The 26545-nt window shown below is 49.9% G+C and overlaps 1 protein-coding gene across 1 annotated transcript in view; it reads right to left on the bottom strand.

Annotated features, from left to right (window-relative positions):
* LOC126213542 (poly [ADP-ribose] polymerase tankyrase-1-like) overlaps positions 1 to 26545 on the bottom strand; it is a 560647-nt gene that overhangs the window by 84630 nt on the left and 449472 nt on the right. Inside the window, exon 4 of the mRNA XM_049941388.1 lies at positions 23222 to 23310. Coding sequence (XP_049797345.1) covers positions 23222 to 23310 — 89 coding nt within the window. The remainder of the gene's footprint in view (positions 1 to 23221; positions 23311 to 26545) is intronic.

The raw sequence follows: 26545 nt of genomic DNA, 5'->3' as shown, positions 1-26545 counted from the left end.
CAGCAGCAGCGGCAGTTCCCGGTCCCGGCCTGCAGCAGTGGTCGGGCAGCCAGCCAGCCAGCCCTCCGGTGGCAGCAGCAGCAGTCCCAGCAGCAGCAGCAGCAGCCGCCGCCGCCGCCGCCGCCGCCGCCGCCGCCCCGTCCGCGGCAGCAGCGTTCCTGCCTCTCGCCGTCCAGCCAGCAGCAGCAGCAGCAGCAGCCGCCGCCCCGGCCCCGTCCGCGGCAGCAGCGTTCCTGCCGTCCGCCGTCCGCCGTCCGCCGTCCCCCAGTGTGTGTCCTGTCCTTTAGTGCTGTGTATTTTCTTCTCCTTGTCATCATGTCCGCCCCCACCACCACCGTCACTACTACCACCACCGTCATCGTGTATACGTCCCCTTCTGCCGCCTCCACCACTATCACTTGGTGTGCCCAGTCCCACCCCCCTCCTTCCATCCCTCCCCTCCTCTCTATCCCTTCGCCCTCGCTCTTTGTCCCCCCCTCTTCCTCTTCTTCCTCTCGTTCTGATCCCTTCCCCCCACTCCCCCAGCCTGTCACTGCAGCTCCGGCTCGGGTGGTGGCCCGTCAGGCCACTGCCCACACCCAGCTTTCCCCGTCGCCATCGCCATCTCCGCCGCCACCACCACCACCACCGCCATCTTCGTCGCCGTCACCATCACTGCCACCTTCGCCTGCACCGTCACAGTCATCTCCGGCGCCGACTGTTGCGTCCGTGCCGGGACCTGCCCCTTCCCACCACCTCCCCATCGTTCCCGTCCCTCTTATCACCACCCGCCCATCTGCAGCTGTCAAACGCCCTAGTGGCGCCCCCACTTCCTCTGCTCCTAAAAAGGCTCCACCCCGCCCCCCATCCCCACCCCAAAATGCCATGGACGTCTCCCCACCTGGCCCCGCTCCCTCCTCCTCCTCCTCCTCCTCCTACCCACCCGGTCTCTACAAATATCTCCTGTCCCGTCCCGATCCTTCCTTCCTCGAGGCCCGGAATCTCTCCCTCCTCCTCCGCCGCCATTTCCCTGGCGCCCCCATATCTCTCCTTACTCCCAGACGGGACTCTGTTCTTATCTCCTCCCCCAGCCCGACCCTCCATACTGACATCCTCTCCCGCCTCCCCATCACCCGTTTTGGTCCTAACGCCTCCCTCACCCCTGCTCCCTCTCCTTCTCCTACCCGCCAACCCCAACCACCGCGTCGCCCGCTGACCCTCACCGCCGTGATCACTCGGCTTAGTCCGTCGATCACGGAGGAGGAGGTGTTGGCGGAGCTGAAGGCCCATCCCACCCTGGAGGTGCGGGCAGTCCGCCGAATTTTTAACGCGACCGGCCCCACCCGCCTTATGTGGGTGTTCTCTGAGGACGCCCCCTCCATTGACCGCCTCCTGAAGGAGGGTGCCCTCCTCTTCAATCAGCGGTACAAGGTCGACCCCTCCCGTTCCCCCCCTCAATCCCTGTGCTGCCAGAGATGTCTGCGCTATAATGCACATACAACAGCCGAGTGCCGCGAGGCCCCCACCTGCCCGCATTGTCGACAAGCGCACTTTCTCCGGCAGTGCCCCAACCTCCAATCCCCTCCCTCCTGTAATACCTGCAGCCTCCCCCACCCTACCTACTCCCAAAAGTGTAAAGCCCGGCCCCCTCCCACCACCCCTGAACTCACCGTACCTGTCCGTCCCCTGGACGCCCCCACCCCTCCTGGCAATTCCCTTCGTCCCCCCCCCACTGCTGAGGACATCATCAGGTTCCTCACTATTGTCCTCCAAAACGTCCATCCCTTTCAGCGCCCCCACACCCTCCAACAGATCTCCCTCGCCGCCCGTTCCATATTCCACCTTAAAATGTACGCCACCTATTCCAATAACCAGGCCCATTTCACCTTCTCCCGCCTTGACACCCTCGTCTAACTCCTATCATGGCGCGACAGCATCGTATCCTTTTCAACAACATCCGCTCCCTCCCCGCCAACAAAAACCTCTTTCTCCATACCCTTGCCTCCCACCGCGTGGACGCCTTCCTCCTTAATGAAACCTTCCTCCAACCCCACCACACCGTCCACACTTCGCCCTACCTCCTCCACCGCTCCGACAATCGCCTCCCAATTGCGCGTGGCGGAGTTGCCATTGGGCACCATCGCCAGATCCCCGTTCGGCTCCAACCTCTCCTTCCCGACCCCACCGAACACCTGATCCTTAGTCTCTTATTCCCTGGCCTTACCGTTACCTGCGCCACCATCTATGTCCGCCCTAACGCCCCTATTCCCTTCGACTTCCTCTCCCACATTGACCGTATCTTCTCCTCCTACGTGATCGCCGCCGACCTCAACATCCATAGTCGTTCCGCCGCCCAGTTACGGCGGTGGCATCGGTTCCTCTCCTCCCTTCAAGGCGACCTCATTCCCATCCCCCAGCACACCCGTCCCGAATCCAACTCCACTCCTGATGTTATCCTCTCCTCTCCCAACCTCCTTGGCCGCATAACGGTGGATGTCCTGGAGCCTATTGGTAGCGACCATCTCCCTGTCCTCCTCACCGTTTCAGACGGTCGTCGCCCTCGCCCCGACCCTCGTACTGACCCTCCCCCTAAGTATGTCCACGACTATTCCCGCGCCGACTGGAATGCCTACCGGGATACCCTTTCCACCCAGGTCGATAGCCACCCTCTCACCTACCACCACCCGGACGATGTCACCCAAGCCGCCTCCTTTCTCCAGCAGACCTTGTCTGAGGCCGTGGAGGCCCACGTCCCTACTGTTGCCATCCACCCCCACCGTCCTACCTTGCCACCACAGGCCGTCCTCCTCCTCCGTGAATCCCGTCGTCTCTACCGTGCCTTCCTCCGCACGCGTGACCCGGACACCCTACGACGCCACCGGCAACTACAGCGACACATTCGAAATTTGCTCGCGGCTAAGAAACGCCGGGACTGGCGACAGACATGCACCCGTTTAAATGCTACCCTTCCTATAAACTCGTCCAAGTTCTGGACCGCCTTCCGTCGCCTTACCGGAACAAAGCCCTCCCCCTACTATCCTCTTCTCCACGATGACCACCCATTCCCTGACGCCCTTAGTAAGGCCAACCACTTTGCCTCCTACCTGTCCGATCTGTTTTCCATCCCTGATGATCCCCGGTTCGATTACTCCCTCTTCCCCGATATCCGCGATCGAACTGACACCTCTGTCCCTCCCCTCGCTCCTGGTTTCCAGTACTTGGACAACATTCCACACACGGAACTTAATGCCCCCATCACTACACAGGATCTCATTACTACACTCCGCACCAAACGCAACACCGCTCCTGGTCACGATCGTGTCACCTACCGTCATCTTCGTGAAGCTCCTGTCTCTTTCCTCTCCACCCTGGCCAGGCTCTACAATGTAGTCCTGTCCACTGGTTACTACCCCGACCTGTGGAAAACCTCTCGTATCCTCATGTTCCTCGAACCTGGCAAATCGCCGTCCGCCGTCTCCTCCTACCGTCCCATCAGCCTTACCTCGGTCTTCAGCAAGGTCCTGGAATCTATCCTCACCCGCCGCATCCACCAGCATCTCCGCCAGCACCGCCTCCTCCCCGTTACCCAGTGTTGCTTTCGGCCGTCCTTCTCTTCCGACGATCTTCTCCTTCACCTCACTCATCTCCTTTCCGAACAGCTCAATTCCCGTCGCTCCGCCATCTTCCTCTCTCTTGACCTCGAACGCGCATATGACCGCGTATGGCATTCCGGTCTCCTCTTCAAGCTCCAAACCTTCGCCCTTCCCATTAACTACGTTCGTCTGATCGGTTCCTTTCTCTCCCGCCGTCCTTCCCATGTCACCATCCATAACACCGATTCCTACACCTTTTTCCCCTCCGCCGGTGTGCCCCAAGGCTCCGTCCTCTCCCCCCTTCTGTACTTGTTGTACACGGCGGACATGCCGCCGCCGCCACCCCCCGTCCACCTTCTCCAGTTTGCCGATGACACCGCCTTCCTTGCCCTTGCCCCCACCCTGCAACGCTCCCAACACCTTCTCCAATCCCATCTTGACCGGTTCACCGCTTGGTGCAACCAGTGGTTGCTCAAGGTCAATCCTTCCAAAACCCAGGCGATCATTGTAGGCAAAACCACTCCTTCCTTCCGCCTCCTTGATTTCTATCTCACCGTTTATGGCCGTCCCATCGCTCTCACCCCCACCCTTAAGTACCTTGGCGTCACCCTCGACCGTCGTCTCTCCTGGACTCCCCATCTCCAGACAATCCAAGCCAAGGCACGTTCCCGGCTCCGTCTCCTTAAGCTCCTTTCTGGCCGTACGTGGGGTCTGGACCCCTCCACCATCCTCCACACCTATAAGTCCCTCATCCGCCCTATCCTCTGTTACGCCCATCCAGCCTGGATCTCCGCCCCCCCTTCCTTTTATAAATCCCTCCAAATCCTTGAACGCCATGCTCTCCGCCTTGCCTATCGCATCCGTCTCCCCTCCCCCACGCGGATCCTGTATGACCTTATCCCCTTCCCCCACCTCCTCCTCTTCCTCGAAAGGATACGAATCCTCTACACCTCCCGTAAACTCGATCCTCCTCACCCGCTCGTCTCCCCGATCCTCTCCCACCCCCGCCCGCTGCCGCGCCTGTACTCCCATGTCCCACCCGGTCTCCATCTCTCCACCCTCCTTACCCTCTCCCGAGGTGGCTTCCGCCAGCTCCCTCTCCCTGATGATGTCCTCCTCCCCTCCATCTACCCCTCCTATCAACTTTGATCCCCCCCCTCCTCCTGTGTCCTATCCTTTAGGCACCCTCCCTCCCTCCTATCCCCTCCCTTTTCTTTCCTTTCCCCCCTCCCTCCTCCCCTCTCCCCCGGGCTTCCCCACCCCCTTCCTCCCTCCCCCTCTCTCCTTTGCCCATGGCATCCCTGCTCTCCCCTCTCGCTCTCCCTCTCCACTTCCTCCTCCTCCTCTCTTGGCAGGTCCCCGGACTCGCACACGCTTAGTGAACATTCGCGCGCCGGAGATCATCGCCTTCTGTGTCTCGTGTGTGTGCCGCCGTTTAGTGTTTTTGGTGTCCGCCGTCCCACTACTACGTTCACTTGTGCCGTCGGATTCGTCAGTGTTGTGTGCGCCGTGCCAATGTGTTATCAGTGTTGTTATCGTCACGTGTGAACGACTCCGTGTTTTTTGTGTCTATGTGACATCTTTCTTTTGCCCGTCACTTTGTTTCATTGTCTTTCTCCGTTTTTCTACCTTTGTAAACCGCTGTGGCTGAAGAGCGGCGTAGTGTGCCGCTGCCAGCCTACTTGCTTTGTACAAGTATTAAAATAACAATAAAGTAAAAAAAAAATTACTTGTTGTACCGGTGCGGTGCAGGACTCAGCAGAGAAAAAACTTCTGGATCCATGCTTCTGATTGTCTGTAAGTTAACATGTGGCCAGTCGGTCCTTTTTTCAACCATTCTCACACCCATTTCGTCTTTTTTATCTGTCATCCACTGCTTACAAGCTGTAGCTTATACAACTGCAACACACACGAATCCTTTTCGGTGTTCGACAGCTTAGGCTGTAAGACCAGGGTGTCAACTGACGATTTTTGTCAGTATTATTGATGATGTGAGGTCACTTTAATATATTGTAGGTTTCACAAGCTAGTATTATCAATAAATATTGAGCATGCACAGGCCTCCAACAGTTGGCGATACTATGCCGTCTGCAACTAGTTTAAAAAAAACTTGCACCATCAAGGTAAGAGTGTACGATAGTAAGTTCCAAAGTATACCTGAAATTTCAATTTGAACATGACTAAACAACGTACAACAGCTAATTGACGAAGTTCATAAGCAGCTACGAATGAGTTTCCTTAATTTATTTATAACAACAGAATATGATGAGTGGCGAAAGAAAATAAACAAGAGAATGAAAATGATTTGGGGCTGCTGACCTGTAAAGTCAGGGGGCTTCCAAAACAGAGCTTCCGACCTGTCCGAAACAGAGGGTTTGTGAACAGTGCAAATGGGAGGTTGACTTTTAGCAACGAGATATCGCGGTGTTCTTTAAATGCGGGAACAGGGAAAAAAAACATTGGGTCAGGGACCAGGCTGGGTTGGTGGACGTAATGAGGCGTAGGTTGATTGTGAGGCCAGGAAGATGGATTACATAAATGTGCCGCACATCGAACCACTAAGTTCCTTCCTGCATCCGTGGAAATATGAAGCACTTTATATGTATTTTAATTTTTCGTCAGGTTAGCGTGAACGCCATCCCGACTTTCAAAAATTATGCACCGGAAAGTCGCGCTTTTTTGTATTTATTTATTTATTAACATTATATCAATAGAACATAACATCTTTACAACAATACATTAACAGAAATGTAATGGTCAGTACAGGTTAATATTATACAGAATAAAAAACAGTCAAATTCTTTAAAGAAATCAGAATTATAACCAAGGAATTAATTTTTAAATGAAACAGATGTATCGGCAGTTAAGAGGTTCAGACAAACATGGTCCAGACCTTTCAAAAATTAACCCTTATGTTATGTGTTTTTCCTACTGCATTGTTTTTTCCCTTTATTGTTATTTTAATACCTGAACAATCAGGTAGGCTCTCAGTGGCATAGTGGCATGCTGCGCCGCTCTTCAGCCATAGTGTTGACAATAACAGAACACAGAATGGAGAATCAGAATGAACATAGTGACGGGCAAAAAAATAGTGGTCACAGATACACAGAAAACACGGAGCCGTTCACACTCGATGATAACGACACTGAAAACACGTTGACACGGCGCACATAACACTGATGAATCCGACGGCACAACTGAACATAGAAGCGTGACGGCGGACACTAAAAACACAAAACGACGTCACACACACGAGACACTGATGGCGATGATCTCTGGCACGCGAAAGTCCACGTAGTGTGTGCGAGTCCGGCGACGTGCCAAGAGGGGAAGAAGGGTGAGGGGGGGTGGAGAGGGTGGAGAGGGGAGAACAAAGATGCCAATGGCTGAGGGGATGGGAGGAGGAGTAGAGGGACAGGGGAGGCCCAGGGGAGGAGTGGGGAGAAAGGGAGGAGGGAGGGAGGCTTCCCAAAGGAACAGACACAGGAAGAGGAAGGGAGGATCAAAGTTGGTAGGAGGGGTATATGGAGGGGAGGAGGACATCATCAGGGAGGGGGAGCTGGCGGAAGCCACCTTGGGAGGGGGTAAGGAGGGTGGAGAGATGGAGACCGGGTGGGACGTGGGAATACAGGCGTGGCAGCGGGTGGGGGTGGGAGAGGATGGACGAGACAAGCGGGTGAGGAGGATCGAGTTTGCAGGAGGTGTACAGGATCTGTATCCTTTCAAGGAAAAGGAGGAGGTGGGGGAATGGAATGAGATCGTACAGGATCCGCGTGGGGGAGGGGAGACGAATGCGATAGGCGAGTCGGAGAGCAAGGATTTGAAGGGATTTATAAAAGATAGGGGGGGGCGGAGATCCAGGCCGGATGGGTGTAACAAAGGATAGGGCGGATGAGGGATTTATAGGTGTGGAGTATGGTGGAGGGGTCCAGACCCCACGTACGGCTGGAAAGGAGCTTGAGGAGGTGGAGTTGGGAGTGTGCCTTGGCTTGGATTGTCCGGAGATGGGGGGTCCAGCAGAGGCGACGGTCGAGGGTGACGCCAAGGTACTTAATGGTGGGGGTGAGAGCGATAGGATGGCCATAGATGGTGAGATAGAAATCAATGAGGCGGAAGGAAGGGGTGGTTTTGCCTACAATGATCGCCTGGGTTTTGGAGGGATTGACCTTGAGCAACCACTGGTTGCACCAAGCGGTGAACCGGCCAAGATGGGATTGGAGGTGTTGGGAGCGCTGCAGGGTGGGGGCAAGGGCACGGAAGGCGGTGTCATCGGCAAACTGGAGAAGGTGGACGGGGGCTGGCGGCGGCGGCATGTCCGCCGTGTACAAAAGGTACAGAAGGGGGGAGAGGACGGGGCCTTGGGGCACACTGGCAGAGGGGAAAAAGGTGTAGGAATCTGCGTTATGGATGGTGACATAGGAAGGACGGCGGGAGAGAAAGGAGCCGATCAGACGGACGTACTTAATGGGAAGGGCGAAGGTTTGGAGCTTGAAGAGGAGACCGGAATGCCAAACGCGGTCATAGGCACGTTCGAGGTCCAGGGAGAGGAAGATTGTGGAGCGACGGGAATTAAGCTGTTCGGAAAGCAGATGAGTGAGGTGAAGGAGAAGGTCGTTGGAAGAGAAGGACGGCCGAAAGCCACACTGGGTAACGGGAAGAAGGCGGTGCTGGCGGAGATGCTGGTGGATGCGGCGGGTGAGGATAGATTCCAGGAGCTTGCTGAAGACCGAGGTAAGGCTGATGGGGCAGTAGGAGGAGACGGCGGACGGTGGTTTGCCGGGTTTAAGGAACATGAGGATACGGGAGGTTTTCCACAGGTCGGGGTAGTAACCGGTGGACAGGACTACATTGTAGAGCCTGGCCAGGGTGGAGAGGAAAGAGACAGGAGCTTCACGAAGGTGACGGTAGGTGACACGATCGTGACCAGGAGCGGTGTTGCGTTTCGTGCAGAGTGTAGCAATGAGATCCTGTGTAGTGATAGGGGCATTGAGTTCCGTGTGTGCAATGTTGTCCAAGTACTGGAAACCAGGAGCAAGGGGAGGGGAAGAGGTGTCAGTTCGATCGCGGATATCCGGGAAGAGGGAGTAATCGAACTGGGGATCATCGGGGATGAAAAATACATCGGAGAGGTAGGAGGCAAAGTGATTGGCCTTACTAAGGGAGTCAGGGAAAGGGTGATCATCATGGAGAAGAGGATAATAGGGGGAGGGTTTAGTTCCGGTAAGGCGACGGAAGGCCGACCAGAACTTGGACGAGTCGATTGGTAGGGTAGCATTTAAACGGGTGCATGTCTGCCGCCAGTCCCGGCGTTTCTTAGCCGCGAGCAAATTACGAATGTGTCGCTGGAGTTGCCGGTGGCGTCGTAGTGTGTCCGGGTCACGCGTGCGGAGGAAGGCACGGTAGAGACGACAGGATTCACGGAGGAGGAGAACGGCCTGTGGGGGCAAGGTAGGACGGTGGGGGTGGATGGCGACAGTAGGGACGTGGGCCTCCACGGCCTCAGACAAGGTCTGCTGGAGAAAGGAGGCGGCTTGGGTGACATCGTCCGGGTGGTGGTAGGTGAGAGGGTGGCTATCGACCTGGGTGGAAAGGGTATCCCGGTAGGCATTCCAGTCGGCGCGGGAATAGTCGTGGACATACTTAGGGGGAGGGTCAGTACGAGGGTCGGGGCGAGGGCGACGACCGTCTGAAACGGTGAGGAGGACAGGGAGATGGTCGCTACCAATAGGCTCCAGGACATCCACCGTTATGCGGCCAAGGAGGTTGGGAGAGGAGAGGATAACATCAGGAGTGGAGTTGGATTCGGGACGGGTGTGCTGGGGGATGGGAATGAGGTCGCCTTGAAGGGAGGAGAGGAACCGATGCCACCGCCGTAACTGGGCGGTGGAACGACCATGGATGTTGAGGTCGGCGGCGATCACGTAGGAGGAGAAGATACGGTCAATGTGGGAGAGGAAGTCGAAGGGAATAGGGGCGTTAGGGCGGACATAGATGGTGGCGCAGGTAACGGTAAGGCCAGGGAATAAGAGACTAAGGATCAGGTGTTCGGTGGGGTCGGGAAGGAGAGGTTGGAGCCGAACGGGGATCTGGCGATGGTGCCCAATGGCAACTCCGCCACGCGCAATTGGGAGGCGATTGTCGGAGCGGTGGAGGAGGTAGGGCGAAGTGTGGACGGTGTGGTGGGGTTGGAGGAAGGTTTCATTAAGGAGGAAGGCGTCCACGCGGTGGGAGGCAAGGGTATGGAGAAAGAGGTTTTTGTTGGCGGGGAGGGAGCGGATGTTGTTGAAAAGGATACGATGCTGTCGCGCCATGACAAGGATTTAGACGAGGGTGTCAAGGCGGGAGAAGGTGAAATGGGCCTGGTTATTGGAATAGGTGGCGAACATTTTAAGGTGGAATATGGAACGGGCGGCGAGGGAGGTCTGTTGTAGGGTGTGGGGGCGCTGAAAGGGATGGACATTCTGGAGGACGATGGTGAGGAACCTGATGATGTCCTCAGCGGTGGGGGTGGGGACAAAGGGAATTGCCAGGAGGGGTGGGGGCGTCCAGGGGACGGACAGGGACGGTGAGTTCGGGAGTGGTGGGAGGGGGTCGGGCTTTACATTTATGGGAGTACGTGGGATGGGGGAGGTTGCAGGTATTGCAGGAGGGAGGGGATTGGAGGTTAGGGCACTGCCGGAGGAAGTGCGCTTGCCGACAATGCGGGAAGGTGGGGGCCTCGCGGCATTCAGCTGTTGGATGCGCATTATAGCGCAGACATCTCTGGCAGCACAGGGATTGAGGAGGGGAACGGGAGGGGTCGACCTTGTACCGCTGATTGAAGAGGAGGGCACCCTCCTTCAGGAGTCAGTCAATGGAGGGGGCGTCCTCAGAGAAAACCCGCATAAGTCGGGTGGGGCCGGCCGCGTTGAAAATGCGGCGGCCCGCCCGCACCTCCAGTGTGGGATGGGCCTTGAGCTCCGCCAACACCTCCTCCTCCGTGATCGACGGGTTGAGCCGAGTGATCACGGCGGTGAGGGTCAGCGGGCGACGCGGGGTTTGGGGTTGGCGGGTAGGTGATGGAGAAGGAGCAGGGGTAAGGGAGGCGTTAGGACCAAAACGGGTGATGGGGAGGCGGGAGAGGATGTCAGAATGGAGGGTGGGACTGGGGGAGGAGATGAGAACAGAGTCCCGTCTGGGGGTAAGGAGAGAGATGGGGGCACCAGGGAAATGTTGGCGGAGGAGGAGGGAGAGATTCCGGGCCTCGAGAAAGGAAGGATCGGGGCGGGGCAGGAGATATTTGTATAAACTGGGTGGGGAGGAGGAGGAGGAGGAGGAGGAGGAGGAGGAGGAGGAGGAGGAAGACGAGGGGGGAGCGGGGTCTGGTGGGGAGACATCCATGGCACCCTGGGGTGGGGATGGAGGTCGGGGTGGGGCATTTTTGGGGGCGGAGGAAGCAGGGGTGCCACTAGGGCGTTTGATGGCGGCAGAAGGGCGGGTGGTGACAGGAGGGACGGGAGCGACGGGCAGGTGGTGGGAAGGGACAGGTCCCGGTGTAGACGCAGCAGTCGGCGCCGGAGATGGTGACGGTGCAGGCGAGGGTGACGGTGATGGTAACGGCGACGATGAAGACGGTGGTGGCGGTGATGGCGAAGGTGACGGGGACGGGGAGAGCTGGGCGTGGGCAGTGGCCCGACGGGCCACCACCCTAGCCGGAGCTGCAGTGACAGGCTGGGGGAGTGGGGGGAAAGGATCAGAACGAGAGGAAGAAGCGGGAGAGGGGGCGACAAAGAGCGAGGGCGAAGGGAGGGTGAGGAGAGGTGGGATGGGATGGAAGGAGGGGTGTGTGACTGGCCACACCAGGTTATAGTGGTGGAGGCGGCAGAGGGGGATGTATAGACAATGACGGTGGTGGTAGTAGTGACGGTGGGCGGACATGACGACAGGAAGAAAACGGACAGCACGAAAAAGGACAGGACACAAACTGGGAAACGGCGAAGACGGACGGCGGCGGCGACGACGACGGCAGGAACGCACGGACGGGGCCGGGCCGTGGCTGCTGCTGCTGCTGCTGCTGCTGCTGCTGCTGCTGCTGCTGCCACAGCAGGGCGGGCTGGCTGGCTGGCTGGCTGGGACCGAGAACTGCTACTGCTACTGCTACTGCTACTGCTGCTGCTGCTGCTGCTGCTGCTGGACCGCGGCTGGGCTGGCTGGCTCCTGTAACACCTAGCACTTCGATGAGCGCTAAAATCGCACTATCGAAGGGCGGCAACCTTTCGGTGTACCGCCGAAGATGGGCTGCATTCTTACAATTTGCCACATATAATAAACACATTAGCAAGAACGTTGCTGGGTGTGAAGTACATTCCTTACAAGGTGATCATAGATATGGCCGTTTATTCCAATTTCCTGAAGCAACTGTACATAACTAATTGATGCCAGTAAGGACATATTTCTTATTTTCAGCATTTTCCTGCTGAACAGTTTACTGCGAGATCCAATACAGAGCCGTTACGTCCTGCACTGTTGCTAGACGTCGCCGACAGATGTCAGCTCGGAACGCTGTCGGGAAAACATGGCGATCATTTTAACCCCGTCTCTTGTCGCCGTCTACTGTTCGAGACTACCTTAAATCGAATCACATAGTATTTGCAGTCACATTGATCGTATGCAGTGTGTTAACTCTTAAGACCCTCATACACGATAACACAATTTGTAAAACTTTAATACATTAACCAAAATTACGACAGTGTATAGCGCTAACTGCCGTTTTCGCCGAACAAAGATCGCGTTGGAGTATGTCAAAAGGATCGAACTGACACCTCTGTCCCTCCCCTTGCTCCTGGTTTCCAGTACTTGGACAACATTCCACACACGGAACTTAATGCCCCCATCACTACACAGGATCTCATTACTACACTCCGCACCAAACGCAACACCGCTCCTGGTCACGATCGTGTCACCTACCGTCACCTTCGTGAAGCTCCTGTCTCTTTTCTCTCCACCCTGGCCGGGCCCTACAATGTAGTCCTGTCCACCGGTTACTACCCCGACCTGTGGAAAACCTCCCGTATCCTCATGTTCCTCAAACCTGGCAAACCGCCGTCCGCCGTCTCCTCCTACCGTCCCATCAGCCTCACCTCGGTCTTCAGCAAGGTCCTGGAATCTATCCTCACCCGCCGCATCCACCAGCATCTCCGCCAGCACCGCCTCCTCCCTATTACCCAGTGTGGCTTTCGGCCGTCCTTCTCTTCCGACGATCTCCTCCTTCACCTCACTCATCTCCTTTCCGACCAGCTCAATTCCCGTCGCTCCGCAATCTTCCTCTCTCTTGACCTCGAACGCGCATATGACCGCGTATGGCATTCCGGTCTCCTCTTCAAGCTCCAAACCTTCGCCCTTCCCATTAACTACGTTCGTCTGATCGGTTCCTTCCTCTCCCGCCGTCCTTCCCATGTCACCATCCATAACACCGATTCCTACACCTTTTTCCCCTCCGCCGGTGTGCCCCAAGGCTCCGTCCTCTCCCCCCTTCTGTACTTGTTGTACACGGCGGACATGCCGCCGCCGTCACCCCCCGTCCACCTTCTCCAGTTTGCCGATGACACCGCCTTCCTTGCCCTTGCCCCCACCCTGCAACGCTCCCAACGCCTTCTCCAATCCCATCTTGACCGGTTCACCGCTTGGTGCAACCAGTGGTTGCTCAAGGTCAATCCTTCCAAAACCCAGGCGATCATTGTAGGCAAAACCACCCCTTCCTTCCGCCTCCTTGATTTCTATCTCACCGTTTATGGCCGTCCCATCGCTCTCACCCCCACCCTTAAGTCCCTTGGCGTCACCCTCGACCGTTGCCTCTCCTGGACTCCCCATCTCCAGACAATCCAAGCCAAGGCACGTTCCCGACTCCGTCTCCTCAAGCTCCTATCCGGCCGCACGTGGGGTCTGGACCCCTCCACCATCCTCCACACCTATAAGTCCCTCATCCGCCCTATCCTCTGTTACGCCCATCCAGCCTGGATCTCCGCCCCCCCTTCCTTTTATAAATCCCTCCAAATCCTCGAACGCCATGCTCTCCGCCTTGCCTATCGCATCCGTCTCCCCTCCCCCACGCGGATCCTGTATGATCTTATCCCCTTCCCCCACCTCCTCCTCTTCCTCGAAAGGATACGAATCCTATACACCTCCCGTAAACTCGATCCTCCTCACCCACTCGTCTCCCCGATCATCTCCCACCCCCGCCCGCTGCCGCGCCTGTACTCCCATGTCCCACCCGGTCTCCATCTCTCCACCCTCCTCACCCTCTCCCAAGGTGGCTTCCGCCAGCTCCCCCTCCCTGATAATGCCCTCCTCCCCTCCATCTACCCCTCCTACCAACTTTGATCCTCCCGCCCTCCTCCTGTGCTTGCTCCTCAGGGCACCCTCCCTCCCTTCTCTCCCTTTTTTCCCTCCCTCCTCCTTTTCTCTCCCCTCCTCCCCCGGGCCTCCCCTCCCCTGTCCCTCTCCTTCCTGCCCCCGTCCCCTCCGCCATTGGCATCCTTTTCTCCCCTCTCCCCCACCTCACCCCTGTTCCCCTCTTGGCAGGTCCCCGGACTCGCACACGCTACGTGGACTTTCGCGCGCCGGAGATCGCCGCCATCAGTGTCTCGTGTGTGCCGTCGTGTTTAGTGTTCAGTGTTCACCGTCACACTCCATTGTTCACCAGTGCCATCGTCTTCTTCGGTGTTTGTGCGTCGTCTCAACAGTTTGCAGTGTGGTTTTTATCGTCGAGTGTGAACGGCTCCGTGTTTGTCTCTCTGTGTCTCCTGTTTTATCGCCCGCCATTTTGTAACTTTTATGTTTTTCTCATGTTTTTGCTGCTTATGTCTTCTTTGGCTGCAGAGCAGCGTAGTGTGCTGCTGCCAGCCTGCCTATTGTATAGGCTTTAAAATGACAATAAAGTAAAAAAAAAAAAATGTCAAAAGCTGTAAGCACTTTAAAGATAAGCAGAGTATGTCTGCTGCCTTCCTCTTAAGCAGTCACATGGTTTAATTCTCAATAACAGTTCCTGTTGATATTTTCTCACAAAAAATCTTCTCTTTTTATATAGTTCATTTGCATGTTGTGCATGCTCTCATTTCAATCATAATAATTTTCACATCACCTGTTATGTATCTGACAAGAAACACAAAAACAAAAATGTGGAACTTCCTGGCAGATTAAAACTGTGTGCCCGACCGAGACTCGAACTCGGGACCTTTGCCTTTCGCGGGCAAGTGCTCTACCATCTGAGCTATCGAAGCACGACTCACGCCCGGTACTCACAGCTTTACTTCTGCCAGTATCTCGTCTCCTACCTTCCAAACTTTATAGAAGCTCTCCTGCGAACCTTGCAGCTAAGCCATGTCTCAGCTATATCCTTTCTTTCAGGAGTGCTAGTTCTGCAAGGTTCGCAGGAGAGCTTCTGTAAAGTTTGGTAGGTAGGAGACGAGATACTGGCAGAAGTAAAGCTGTGAGTACCGGGTGTGAGTCGTGCTTCGGTCGCTCAGATGGTAGAGCACTTGCCCACGAAAGGCAAAGGTCCCGAGTTCGAGTCTCGGTCGGGCACACAGTTTTAATCTGCCAGGAAGTTTCATATCAGCGCACACTCCGCTGCAGAGTGAAAATCTCATTCTGGAAAAATGTGGAACTTTAACATTTCCTGACATGGTCTGGTCATCATAATTCCTTCTCCTCCTGTTTAGTGTTATTTGCTTCATGTGATTAACCAGAAAAGCAAGTGGAGTTATCTTAATGGTGGGAGTGGTGATAATCTGCACAGTCAGTAATAGTTGGTCCTTTACTGACCGTGATGTATGACAATGGGAAGAAATTAAGTATTTCAAAGCCAGTATATGTGTTGCACACAACGCTTGTTTTGAAAGGATTGATTGGACTTCGTGATACTGATTCTGAATTAACGCAGGTTCATACTGATTGTCCAAAGTACATTTAAGGTTGCAGCAATGGTGGCTGGCCACTAACAGCACCATATTAGAGACACCCATCTTCATTAGACGCTCACCACTAGGGTCTCGAAAAAACATTTCATAGCAATTTTAGGAAATATTAGTGATGGTAAACAAAAGCATTGCAGCTTTAGATCACATGTAATTAATGTAAGTTGTACGATGATTAGCAATATTACCTTCTGCTTTCTGAGCAGACAGAAGAGGCACCAAGTGGTAAGTGGTACAACAAGCTCAGCTGATCTAGTCCCAACAAAGGTTTTAAAACAAATACACAACGAAAACTTTACACTGAGGTTACAATTCTTTTGCATTGTCTCAGATTTTGAGCTGCTTTGGATTCTCTTTCATAATCTTTTATTACATCAGCCTAGACTAGGGAGCGGATATGTTGACATGGAGAGGTGAGTCTGGACAAGCAGAGCAATCTTAAGATAGCCTGCCACGCCACATGTTAGCATCCACATGTCTCACATTGTCATACCATTCCACCTGCTCCCTGTCTGTCCATTGACCTAGTATTGACTGTTTCTGTTATTCATTTGATTTCATTTCCTATCTTGCCTATTACTGCAGTTTTTCACTTTCTCCAAAACATTTCCATTGTGTGGAGTCCGTATTTTCTTTGGTAGCATCTTCACTTCAGCACCATAAGACACAGTGCTCTCCACGAAAATCCTCTATAGCGGATACTTCGTAACTTTGGAGATATCTGCGCTGCCTAAATTATAAATTACTAAAATTATTTTTTACCTTATGACACTGTTGCAGATATCCAAGGTTATATCACAATATGGGTTACCTTGTTCGTCACCATCTACGCAGCATGGAAAACTTGCAGTTGTTTACACGATCTTCCGAAAGTTTGGTACATCTGTTTAGTAACGTGCATTCAATAGACTGCTGTGGCCTAACTAGTTGTCCTAATGTTCTCATTAGGTATCAGGTAAGTGTAATGACAGGCAATAAATGAACATTAATGTGTGTTGCGATGGTGTAATTCTGCAGAGGAAATTGTAAAATTAAATTGAGAGTGTTTTGAAGAAATGGAACCGTTCCACAAAAATCCATTGGGTAAATACCAGTACTGACAGTATAATGCCGGCTGTTTTGTTTACCTGCGCTTGAACCTTAAAAATAATTAAAGAGACGTGATGTCAAACATGGAGCTAATACCGTTTATATTCCTTACTGAGTTGTGAAAGTGATGACTAAATACAGGTACGGTGTACTCCCTGCCATGTACTGCAAAAAGGTGGGAATTTAAGGAGATGGGACCTGGATAAACTGACTAAACCAAAGGTCGTGCAGAGTTTCAGGGAGAGCATAAGGCAACAATTGACAAGAATGGGGGAAAGAAATACAGTAGAAGAAGAATGGGCAGCTTTGAGGAATGAAATAGTGGAGGCAGCAGAGGATCAAGTAGGTAAAAAGACGAAGGCTAGTAGAAATCCTTGGGTAACAGAAGAGATACTGAATTTAATTGATGAAAGGAGAAAATAGAAAAATGCAGTAAGTGAAGCACGCAAAAAGGAATACAAACGTCTCAAAAATGAGATCGACAGGAAGTGCAAAATGGCTAAGCAGACATGGCTAGAGGACAAATGTAAGGATGTAGAGGCTTATCTCACTAGGGGTAAGATAGATACTGCCTACACGAATATTAAAGAGACTTTTGGAGAAAAGAGAGCCACTTGTATGAATATCAAGAGCTCAGATGGAAACCCAGTCCTAACCAAAGAAGGGAAAGCAGAAAGGTGGAAGGAGTATATAGAGGGTCTATACAAGGGCGATGTACTTGAGGACAATATTATAAAAATGGAAGAGAATGTAGATGAAGATGAAATGGGAGATACGATACTGCCTGAAGAGTTTGACAGAGCACTGGAAGACCTGAGCCGAAACAAGGCCCCAGGAGTAGACGACATTCCATTAGAACTACTGACAGCCTTGGGAGAGCCAGTCCTGACAAAACTCTACCATCTGGTGAGAAAGATGTATGAGACAGGCGAAGTACCCTCAGACTTCAAGAAGAATATAATAATTCCAATCCCAAAGAAATCAGGTGCTGGCAGATGTGAAAATTACCGAACAATCAGTTTAATAAGTCACGGATGCAAAATACTAATGCGAATTCTTTACAGACGAATGGAAAAACTGGTTGAAGCCGACCTCGGGGAAGATCAGTTTGGATTCCGTAGAAATGTTGGAACACGTGAGGCAATACTGACCTTACGACTTATCTTAGAAGAAAGACTAAGGAAAGGCAAACCTACGTTTCTAGCATTTTTAGACTTAGAGAAAGCTTTTGACAATGTTGACTGGAATACTCTCTTTCAAATTCTAAAGGTGGCAGGGGTAAAATACAGGGAGCGAAAGGCTATTTACAATTTGTACAGAAAGCAGATGGCAGTTTTTTAGAGTCGAGGGGTATGAAAGGGAAGCAGTGGTTGGGAAGGGAGTGAGACAGGGTTGTAGCCTCTCCCCAATGTTATTCAATCTGTATATTGAGCAAGCAGTAAAGGAAACAAAAGAAAAATTCGGAGTAGGTATTAAAATCCATGGAGAAGAAATAAAAACTTTGAGGTTCGCCTATGACATCGTAATTCTGTCAGAGACAGCAAAGGACTTGGAAGAGCAGTTGAATGGAATGGAAAGTGTCTTGAAAGGAGGATGTAAGATGAACATTAACAAAAGCAAAACGTGGATAATGGAATGTACTCGAATTAAATCGGGTGATGCTCAGTTAATTAGATTAGGAAATCAGACAAAGTAGTAAAGGAGTTTCGCTATCTGAGGAGCAAAATAACTGATGATGGTCGAAGTAGAGAATATATGAAATGTAGACTGGCAATGGCAAGGAAAGCGTTTCTGAAAAAGAGAAATTTGTTAACATCGAGCATAGTTTTAAGTGTCAGGAAGTCGTTTCTGAAAGTATTTGTATGGAGTGTAGCCATGTATGGAAGTGAAACATGGACAATAAATAGTTTGGACAGGAAGAGAATAGAAGCTTTCGAAATGTGGTGCTACAGAATAATGCTGAAGATTAGATGGATAGATCACATAACTAATGAGGAGGTATTGAATAGAATTGGGGAGAAGAGGAGTTTGTGGCACAACTTGACGAGTAGAAGGGACCGGTTGGTAGGACATGTTCTGAGGCATCAAGGGAACACAAATTCAGCATTTGAGGGCAGCGCGGAGGGTGAAAATCGTAGAGGGAGACCAAGAGATGAATATACTAAGCGGATTCAGAAGGATGTAGGTTGCAGTAGGTACTGGGAGATGAAGAAACTTGCACAGGATAGGGTAGCATGGAGAGCTGCATCAAACCAGTCTCAGGACTGAAGACCACAACAACAACAACAACAACTGCGAAATGGTTGGGTGGGTTTCTGAACTTTTATTGAGTGAATCAAAACATGCCAAAATAGAGTTGTGTATGGCACTGACAATTCAAGTAAATTGCACATACAACATCTGAGCAACCAGCGGCAAAAGAAGTTTAAAATAACTTTTAAATTAAATATACTGCAGGTTCAATGTATGTCTGATAAATGACTAAATGACAGACATTAGTCGTACAGCTGTATCGAGGTACTGAAGTATGAAACGGCATAATTATTGTTTAGGTGGTTATATTAACATGGAATAGCTGTAAAAGATTTATACTACCTTTCGTTTAAAGCATGCGAAAGTGTACAATTGCCACTAATAAAAAGATCAACGAATTAAATAACTTTACTGTATTTCACTCGTACGGTATACATTATTCATTGCAATTATTTACTTGATTTATGTGCTCAAGTTAACGTAATTGTATTACCTGTAGTTTGATGACTTCCGACCTTATTAGTTCTATTCTGTCTGGTATCTATCAAGTTCTGTGTGTGACATTGTGAAATCTGTATTGCTGGCTCGTGTTCAAAGTTGCCAACATGTTCTCCTTCAAGCACATCTATAATTATTATTACTGTGGCAGCTGGAACTTCATTAAGACAATGCTACAAGGACTGAAATTTTTTGCATGTGCCTTCGTTTATCTCCAATTTTATTTCTGTGTCTGTCAATTGTTTCAGCTGTTTTTCTGTAATCGAGGTGAATGTTTGGCATTGCCAAAAAGTAAAGGATGTAGAATGAACTATCTGTAAATTCTACAGTCAAATTTTCTGGATTTCGGACAGATTTATGTTGTACTCTCTGTATTCATTTTTTTTGCATTGTAAATGATATATATCTCATGTGAAATGTTCCATTTTGTGACCTAAACGAGTGAGGTGGCGCAATGGTTAGCACATTGGACTCACATTTGGGAGGACGACGGTACAAATCCGCGTCCAGCCATCCTGATTTAGGTTTTCCGTGATTTGCCTAAATCGCTTCAAGCAAATCCCAGGATGGTTCCTTCGAAAGGGCATGGCTGACTTTCTTCCCCATCCTTCCGTAATCCGATGGGACCAATGACAAAGCTGTTTGGTCTCCTCCCTCAAATCAACCAACCAACCTAACTGCCTACACGACTGCACAGCATTCCAATATCAGTTGTACAGTTCCTCATGCTGTAGTTCTGCATTGTGCAGGCTGGGACACAGGGGGCACTATTGGCTGTGGTGCTGTCCAGCAGAGCTCCTGCATGATGGCTACTGTGGCAGTCTCTGCAGGTGCTCTGCTGAAAAGATGCCAGGATGAGAGAAATCACTGAAGATCAATAGAAGGTGAAGTGTAAAGTGACAATTTGCTGTCGCATCCTGCAGTATCAGAGCTAAGATACACGTTACCTGCCAGCACATTTCATATCAGCAGCATTACAGCTCTCTGGGAACCACTCAATTGGAATGTCAACTGATAACCCGATTCCAGATGATAAGCGCATAATGCATTGTGAATATTACTACTAATGTCAGATTATAATAAAAGACAAGAAGTACTGCACCATGTTTGCTGCGGATGTACAAGTAAATGCAGTCTGAAATCAGTGTGGAAAATTCTATCCCTAGAGATCATTCCTCATTAATCTGGGTGTGGTGCGATTATCAGTGGTTTCACGTACACAAAATGATCAAAAGTATCCGGACACCAACAAAAACAGATGTTTTTCATATTACGTTCATTGTGCTGCCACCTACTGCCAGGTACTCCATATCAGGGACCTCAGTAATCATTAGACATCGTAAGAGAGCAGAATGGGGGAGGAACTCACGGACTACGAACGTGGTCAGGTGACTGGGTGTCACTTGTGTCATACGTCTGTACACGAGATTCCCACAATCATGAACATCCCTAGATCCACTGTTTCCTATGTGATAGTGAAGTGGAAACTTGAAGGGACACGTACAGCACAAAGGTGTACAGGTCAACCTCGTCTGTTGACTGACAGGGACCGCCGACAGTTGAAGAGGGTCGTAAGGTGTAATAGGCAGACATCTACCCAGACCATCACACAGGAATTACAAACAGCATCAGGATCCACTGCAAGTACTATGACAGTTAGGCATGAGGTGAGAAATCTTGGATTTTATGGTCGAGCGTCTGGTCATAAACCACCCATCACGCCGGTAAATGCCAAACGCCTCACTTGGTGTAAGAAGTGTAAAAACTGGACGACTGAACAGTGTAAAAACGTTGTGTGGCGTGACGAATCCTGGTACACAATGTGGCGATCCGGTGGCAGGGTGTGGGTGTGTAGTGCCAACAGTAAAATTCGGAGTCGGTGGTGTTATGGTGTGATGGTATTTTACATGGAGGGGGCTTGCACCCCTTGTTGTTTTGCGTGGCACTATTCACAGTACAGGCCCATTGACGTTTTAAGCACCTTCTTGCTTCCCACTGTTGAAGATCAATTCGGGGATGGAGTTTGCATCTTTCAACATGATCAAGCACCCGTTCATAATGCACAGCCTGGCATAATCCATGGTCTGGCCTGCACAGAGTCCTGACCTGAATCCTACAGAACACCTTCGGGATGTTTTGGAACGCCGACTTCATGCCAGGCCTAACCGACCTACATCGATACCTCTCCTCTGTGCAGCACTCCGTGAAGAATGGGCTGCCATTCCCCAAGAAACCTTCCAGCAGCTGATTGAAGTATGCCTGCGAGAACGGAAGCTGTCGTCAAGGCTAAGGGTGGGCCAACACCATACTGAATTCCAGTATTACCAATGTAGGGCGCCACGAACTTGTAAGTAATTTTCAGCCAGGTGTCCGGATACTTTCGATCACATATTGTAGCAGGATATAAGCCAGCCTGATATACATGCTGTTTCAGAAAGGTCTCTACAACTTTGAAAATTCATATTAATTCATAGTACCTACAGAGGTGATTGTAGTGTCAATTGGTAGGGAAATACATCAAATTTTGTCTCCCGTAGCTCGCTAGTGCCGAAACGCACTGTACGGAGCAGTAGAGGCAGTTGCGTTAAAGATGGCTGCCTTCGTTGGACCAGAGAGTGCTAGCTGTGTGTTTTGGTTTCAATAATCGAAGTCGGTGAGCGTTATTTCCTCGACCATTATTTCCCTTTCATGTCCGCAAAAGATCCTCCTAGTAAGCCTACAAGATGGTGCAACCCCCCACTACCTGGCTGATGTCCGGGATTTTCTCAGTGACCACTTTCCAAGTCAATGGATTGGTCGCGATTCGCCAAATGCATGGCATACCACGTCCCCCAGACCTCATACCACTCGACATTTTTATGGGGATTCATGAAAGTTATCGTGTTTGTACTACCTGTGCTGGCTTCTCTACCTGGACTTAGAGCAAAAATTTAGGCTGCCACTGATCAAGTTACACCTGCAATGCTACAGCGAATTTGGGAAGAAATTGACTCCCAAAGGGATGTTAGTTTAAGGTTAAGAAAACTTAATGTGTTCTCCTATAAAGTAACACTAAACTCTACTCTGCATCTTCTTTCAATAAATTTATATGAGTTTTTAAAGTTGTAAAGCCCTTTTTGAAACAGCCTGTACTTTTCAGTTACCACATACCATGCAGTAGTTATCTTCATTTGCAGTGAAGTATTTATTTTTCAGTACTTGTTGACGCCTGCAAAGCTTAGCCCAGAAATGCATTTGAGTTTTTTTCTTATAAACAGAGGTAGTGTCTTGTATTTTCAATTCGTTTTCCAGAACCTCAGTTCCCACACGCTGATAATAGAGTACCTTCATGTACTACTTAAATGTGGATGTAAATGAGTGACTGGAGAATTAATTTTTTACATTCTTCATTGAAAAATTATACAAAATAAATGTAGAGATGTGTTTAAATGTTATAGCAAAAGAATTTTTTGGACTGCATGCTTCATGATAGCATATCTGCAAGCTGCTGCTCTCTGTTCTGCATGGCTAGGTACAGAGGTATCTGTCCGTGATCATCCCAGGCCCCTCTGTCGGCCCCCACATCGAGCAGCACAGCCGCCACCTCTGCGTGGCCCTGCCTCGCTGCATAGTGCAACGGCGTCCACTGGTACTCGTCCTTGGCGTTGGGGTCACCAGAGGTGGCGGCCAGTAGCCGTACCACAGCCGCGTGGCCGCGGTATGCAGCCCAGTGCATGGGTGTGTTCCCCCTGCTGTCTCTGGTTTCGACGTCCGCCCCACCCTCCACCAGACACCTCACCACATTCTCGTGTCCCCTCACTGCCGCCCAGTGCAGGGCAGTCCACATGTCCTCGTCCCCCGCCTCCACATTCGCACCTGCCGCCAGAAGCACCCTCAGCTCCTCCACTGCCCCCTCCTTAGCTGCCTCGATCAGCCTCCTGCCACACTCCTTTCCGGGAAGGCGTCTGCAACAAACAGAAATATTCCCAGAGTTTACTACAAAAACACACTCACCTAATGAAGAAATCCATCACACACAAAAAACTCGAACAATTCTGAATGCAGATATAATCACCTTAGACAGTAGAAAAGAGTGTCCAACACCGTTTATATTAAGGTACAGAGATTCTCTTCTACCCTACGATCAAAGTCTTCATCCCTTTTCCATTAAAAATTCCCTTATCAGTCTCTCAAGAAACTGTGCTTCTCCTTGTTATCTAGAAGTCAGTTTATTCGACCTTAAAGCGCTATTGCTAACCAGTCGTTGACCTCTACTGTAACAGATGCTTCATACTACAGATACTAGTTATCTGTGTGTGCAGCAATCCTCCTAAAACTATTGTCGGTAACACGTCAAAAAAATCACGTCTCCATGTATTTAAACAATTTCCTTAGAAGGAGCCAAAAGATTTCAGTCCAGTTACTGCCAAATTTCGTAACATAGCCTCCCCATAGCCATAGAAAAAGTTTCTCCTTCACACAAAACATGAATTTGTCGAAACATTAGGAAAACCACCAACAAACACACACACACACACACACACACACACACACACACACACACACACACACACACACACACGAAAACAAACACACACACACACACACACTAACACGAAAACAAACACACACACACACGCACAAACAAACAAACAGACACACACACACGCACTAACAAACAAACAGACACACACACACACGAAAACAAACAAATGCACACACGAAAACAAACAAACACACACACGAAAACAAACAAAACACAAACCTGTAATTAAATTCTTGTGTGCACCACATGTCTGCTGGGTACTGCAAAACTTGCAGTCTCAGACTAAATTTATGCTTCATGCACTTTGCTAGATTATCATTATATATCTAATCTTCCTCTAAGCAGACATCAGCTTTGTGAACACAACGTCTACCTCATACCACTGATGCAAGTACTGAGAAATCCATAGCATCACTTTCGTATTACAAGATCACTATCATCACTCTAGCCCATAACAGCTATTTTCTGTTACTGCAAACTGTGACTTGCATGCGCTGTTACATAAAACATGGCAATATTTCTACAAACATCAAGTGGACAGGAACAATGTACTCTTTTTAATTCTGTCAATGAAGTTATTACAGCTAATCAATCTAATATTCGCTTCCAGATACTTTATTTTCGATAAATGCTAAATGGACACAGATAGTGGTGCTACTCTGCCAACTGAAAATAGATCTCTACAAAGATGTGTCACATACTCAAGATGAATCTCAACTTTCTGAAGATTTACGTGTTACATTCCCTATCCTTTTCTATGCAATGACGAGATTGAAAACGTGAATTATGAACGACTATACACAGTTTTATAACCTGGAAGTTGTTCTGATCGCCAGAGTGCTTTACCAGGTGTGGCCATGGTGGAGGTTGTGCTCCATTGGCTGTTTCTGGTGTGTACACTGACTCACGTGAAACCAGTCTGATTTAGGGTACTAGCAATTAGCCCCGGATCTATGATATTTCGGAACTGGGGCAAAAGCTTGAAACTTTATAGTTGCCATCGCCCCCATCCGCCCCTCTCCAAGCGTTTAAGATGGGACATCAAATATTAAAAAATCAATTTTTAAAAAATATGCTCATTTTGTAGCGCACATCTTTCTGAAGAGCTTTTAAATATCAAACACATATGTTCGAGGAAATGTAAAATATGTTATTTGGTCTTAAGTATGCCAAAGTGTAATGCCACACCTCTTCACACAGCATTCTTCTATCGCACGTCACTGTATTCACTCAGCGGAGTTCAGACGTGTATATTTTATAATGAAATCCATCAGACATCTATTCAGGACAGTGGAAATTAAAATGTCGTGTGGAGCCTCTCCAGCTCCCTGTCGGCAGGTTTGACATCGTGCCCCCCTTAAAAAACTCAAAAGTAATACTGGATGAGGTTATCTGCAACCGGGAGAATACAAACTCCTCAGAGAAATTTGCACTCTTTGTTAACTATTATCTAATAACTCTCTGTTTTGTGTGACAAAAATAAATACGGGAAATGTAAAACCAGTAAAGACGAGAGACAAGCAAGACAGTACACATTTCTTCAATCTGTAGGTCCCAACATCTTTTTGTCTCTCTCATCTTGCCGCAGCTTTACACGGCATGCTTTCCTCCCTACGAAAGGATCTATTACCTCATCAAATTTCGGCAAAGGTTTGCTACGTGGTAAATCTAAATGTCGTTGTCTAATACTAAAAAAGCTGTTGATATGAATAGTACGAAAGACTGATATGGTTTCTCGATATGAGTACATATATTTAGGCACTGTACGCTAGATAAAACGAAATAGACATTTCAAATATTGCAGCAATTGTAATACACGCCAAATACGTGAGACTGTTTTGGTACAAATAGTAATTTTTGTACAACTCATTTACATAAATATCATGACAGAATATAGTTCACAAAGTACCAGTATTGCTGTTGTTGTCGTCGTCGTCTTCAGTTCTGAGAACAGTTTGCTGCAGCTCTCCATGCTGCTCTATACTGTGCAAGTTTCTTCACCTCCCAGTACCTACTGCAATCTACATCCAAATCTACTTAGTGTATTCATCTCTCTGTCTCCTACCATTTTTACCCTCCGCACTGCCCTCCGATACTAAATTTGTGATCCCTTGATACCTCAGAAGGTGTCCTTCCAACAGATCCGTTCTTCTGGTCGAGCTGTGCCACAAATTCCTCTTCTCCCAATTCTATTCAATACTTCCTCATTAGTTATGTGATCTATCCATCTAATCTTCAGCATTCTTCTGTAACACTGCATTTCGAAAGCTTCTATTCTCTTCCTTTCCAAACTATTTATCGTCCATGTTTCACTCCATACAAATACTTTCAGAAAACACTTCCTGGCACTTAAATCTATACTCAATGTTAACAAATTTCTCTTTTTCAAAAAATCTTTCCTTGCCATTGCCAGCCTACATTTTACATCCTCTGTACTTCGACCATCATCAGTTATTTTGCTCCCCAAATAGCAAAACTCATCTACTACTTTGTCATCTCCTAATCTAGTTCCTCAACACGACCTGATTTGATTCAACTATATTCCGTTATAATAGTTTTGGTTTTGTTGATGTTCGTCTTATATCCTCCTTTCAAGACATTGTTCCAAAATACTAAATGCCTAATAGGACTACTACAGGCAAAAAGTTTTAAGT

Source organism: Schistocerca nitens, chromosome 11 (assembly GCF_023898315.1).
Source record: "Schistocerca nitens isolate TAMUIC-IGC-003100 chromosome 11, iqSchNite1.1, whole genome shotgun sequence".
Taxonomy (NCBI): Eukaryota; Metazoa; Arthropoda; class Insecta; order Orthoptera; family Acrididae; genus Schistocerca; species Schistocerca nitens.
This window is presented reverse-complemented; position numbering and strand designations above follow the sequence as displayed.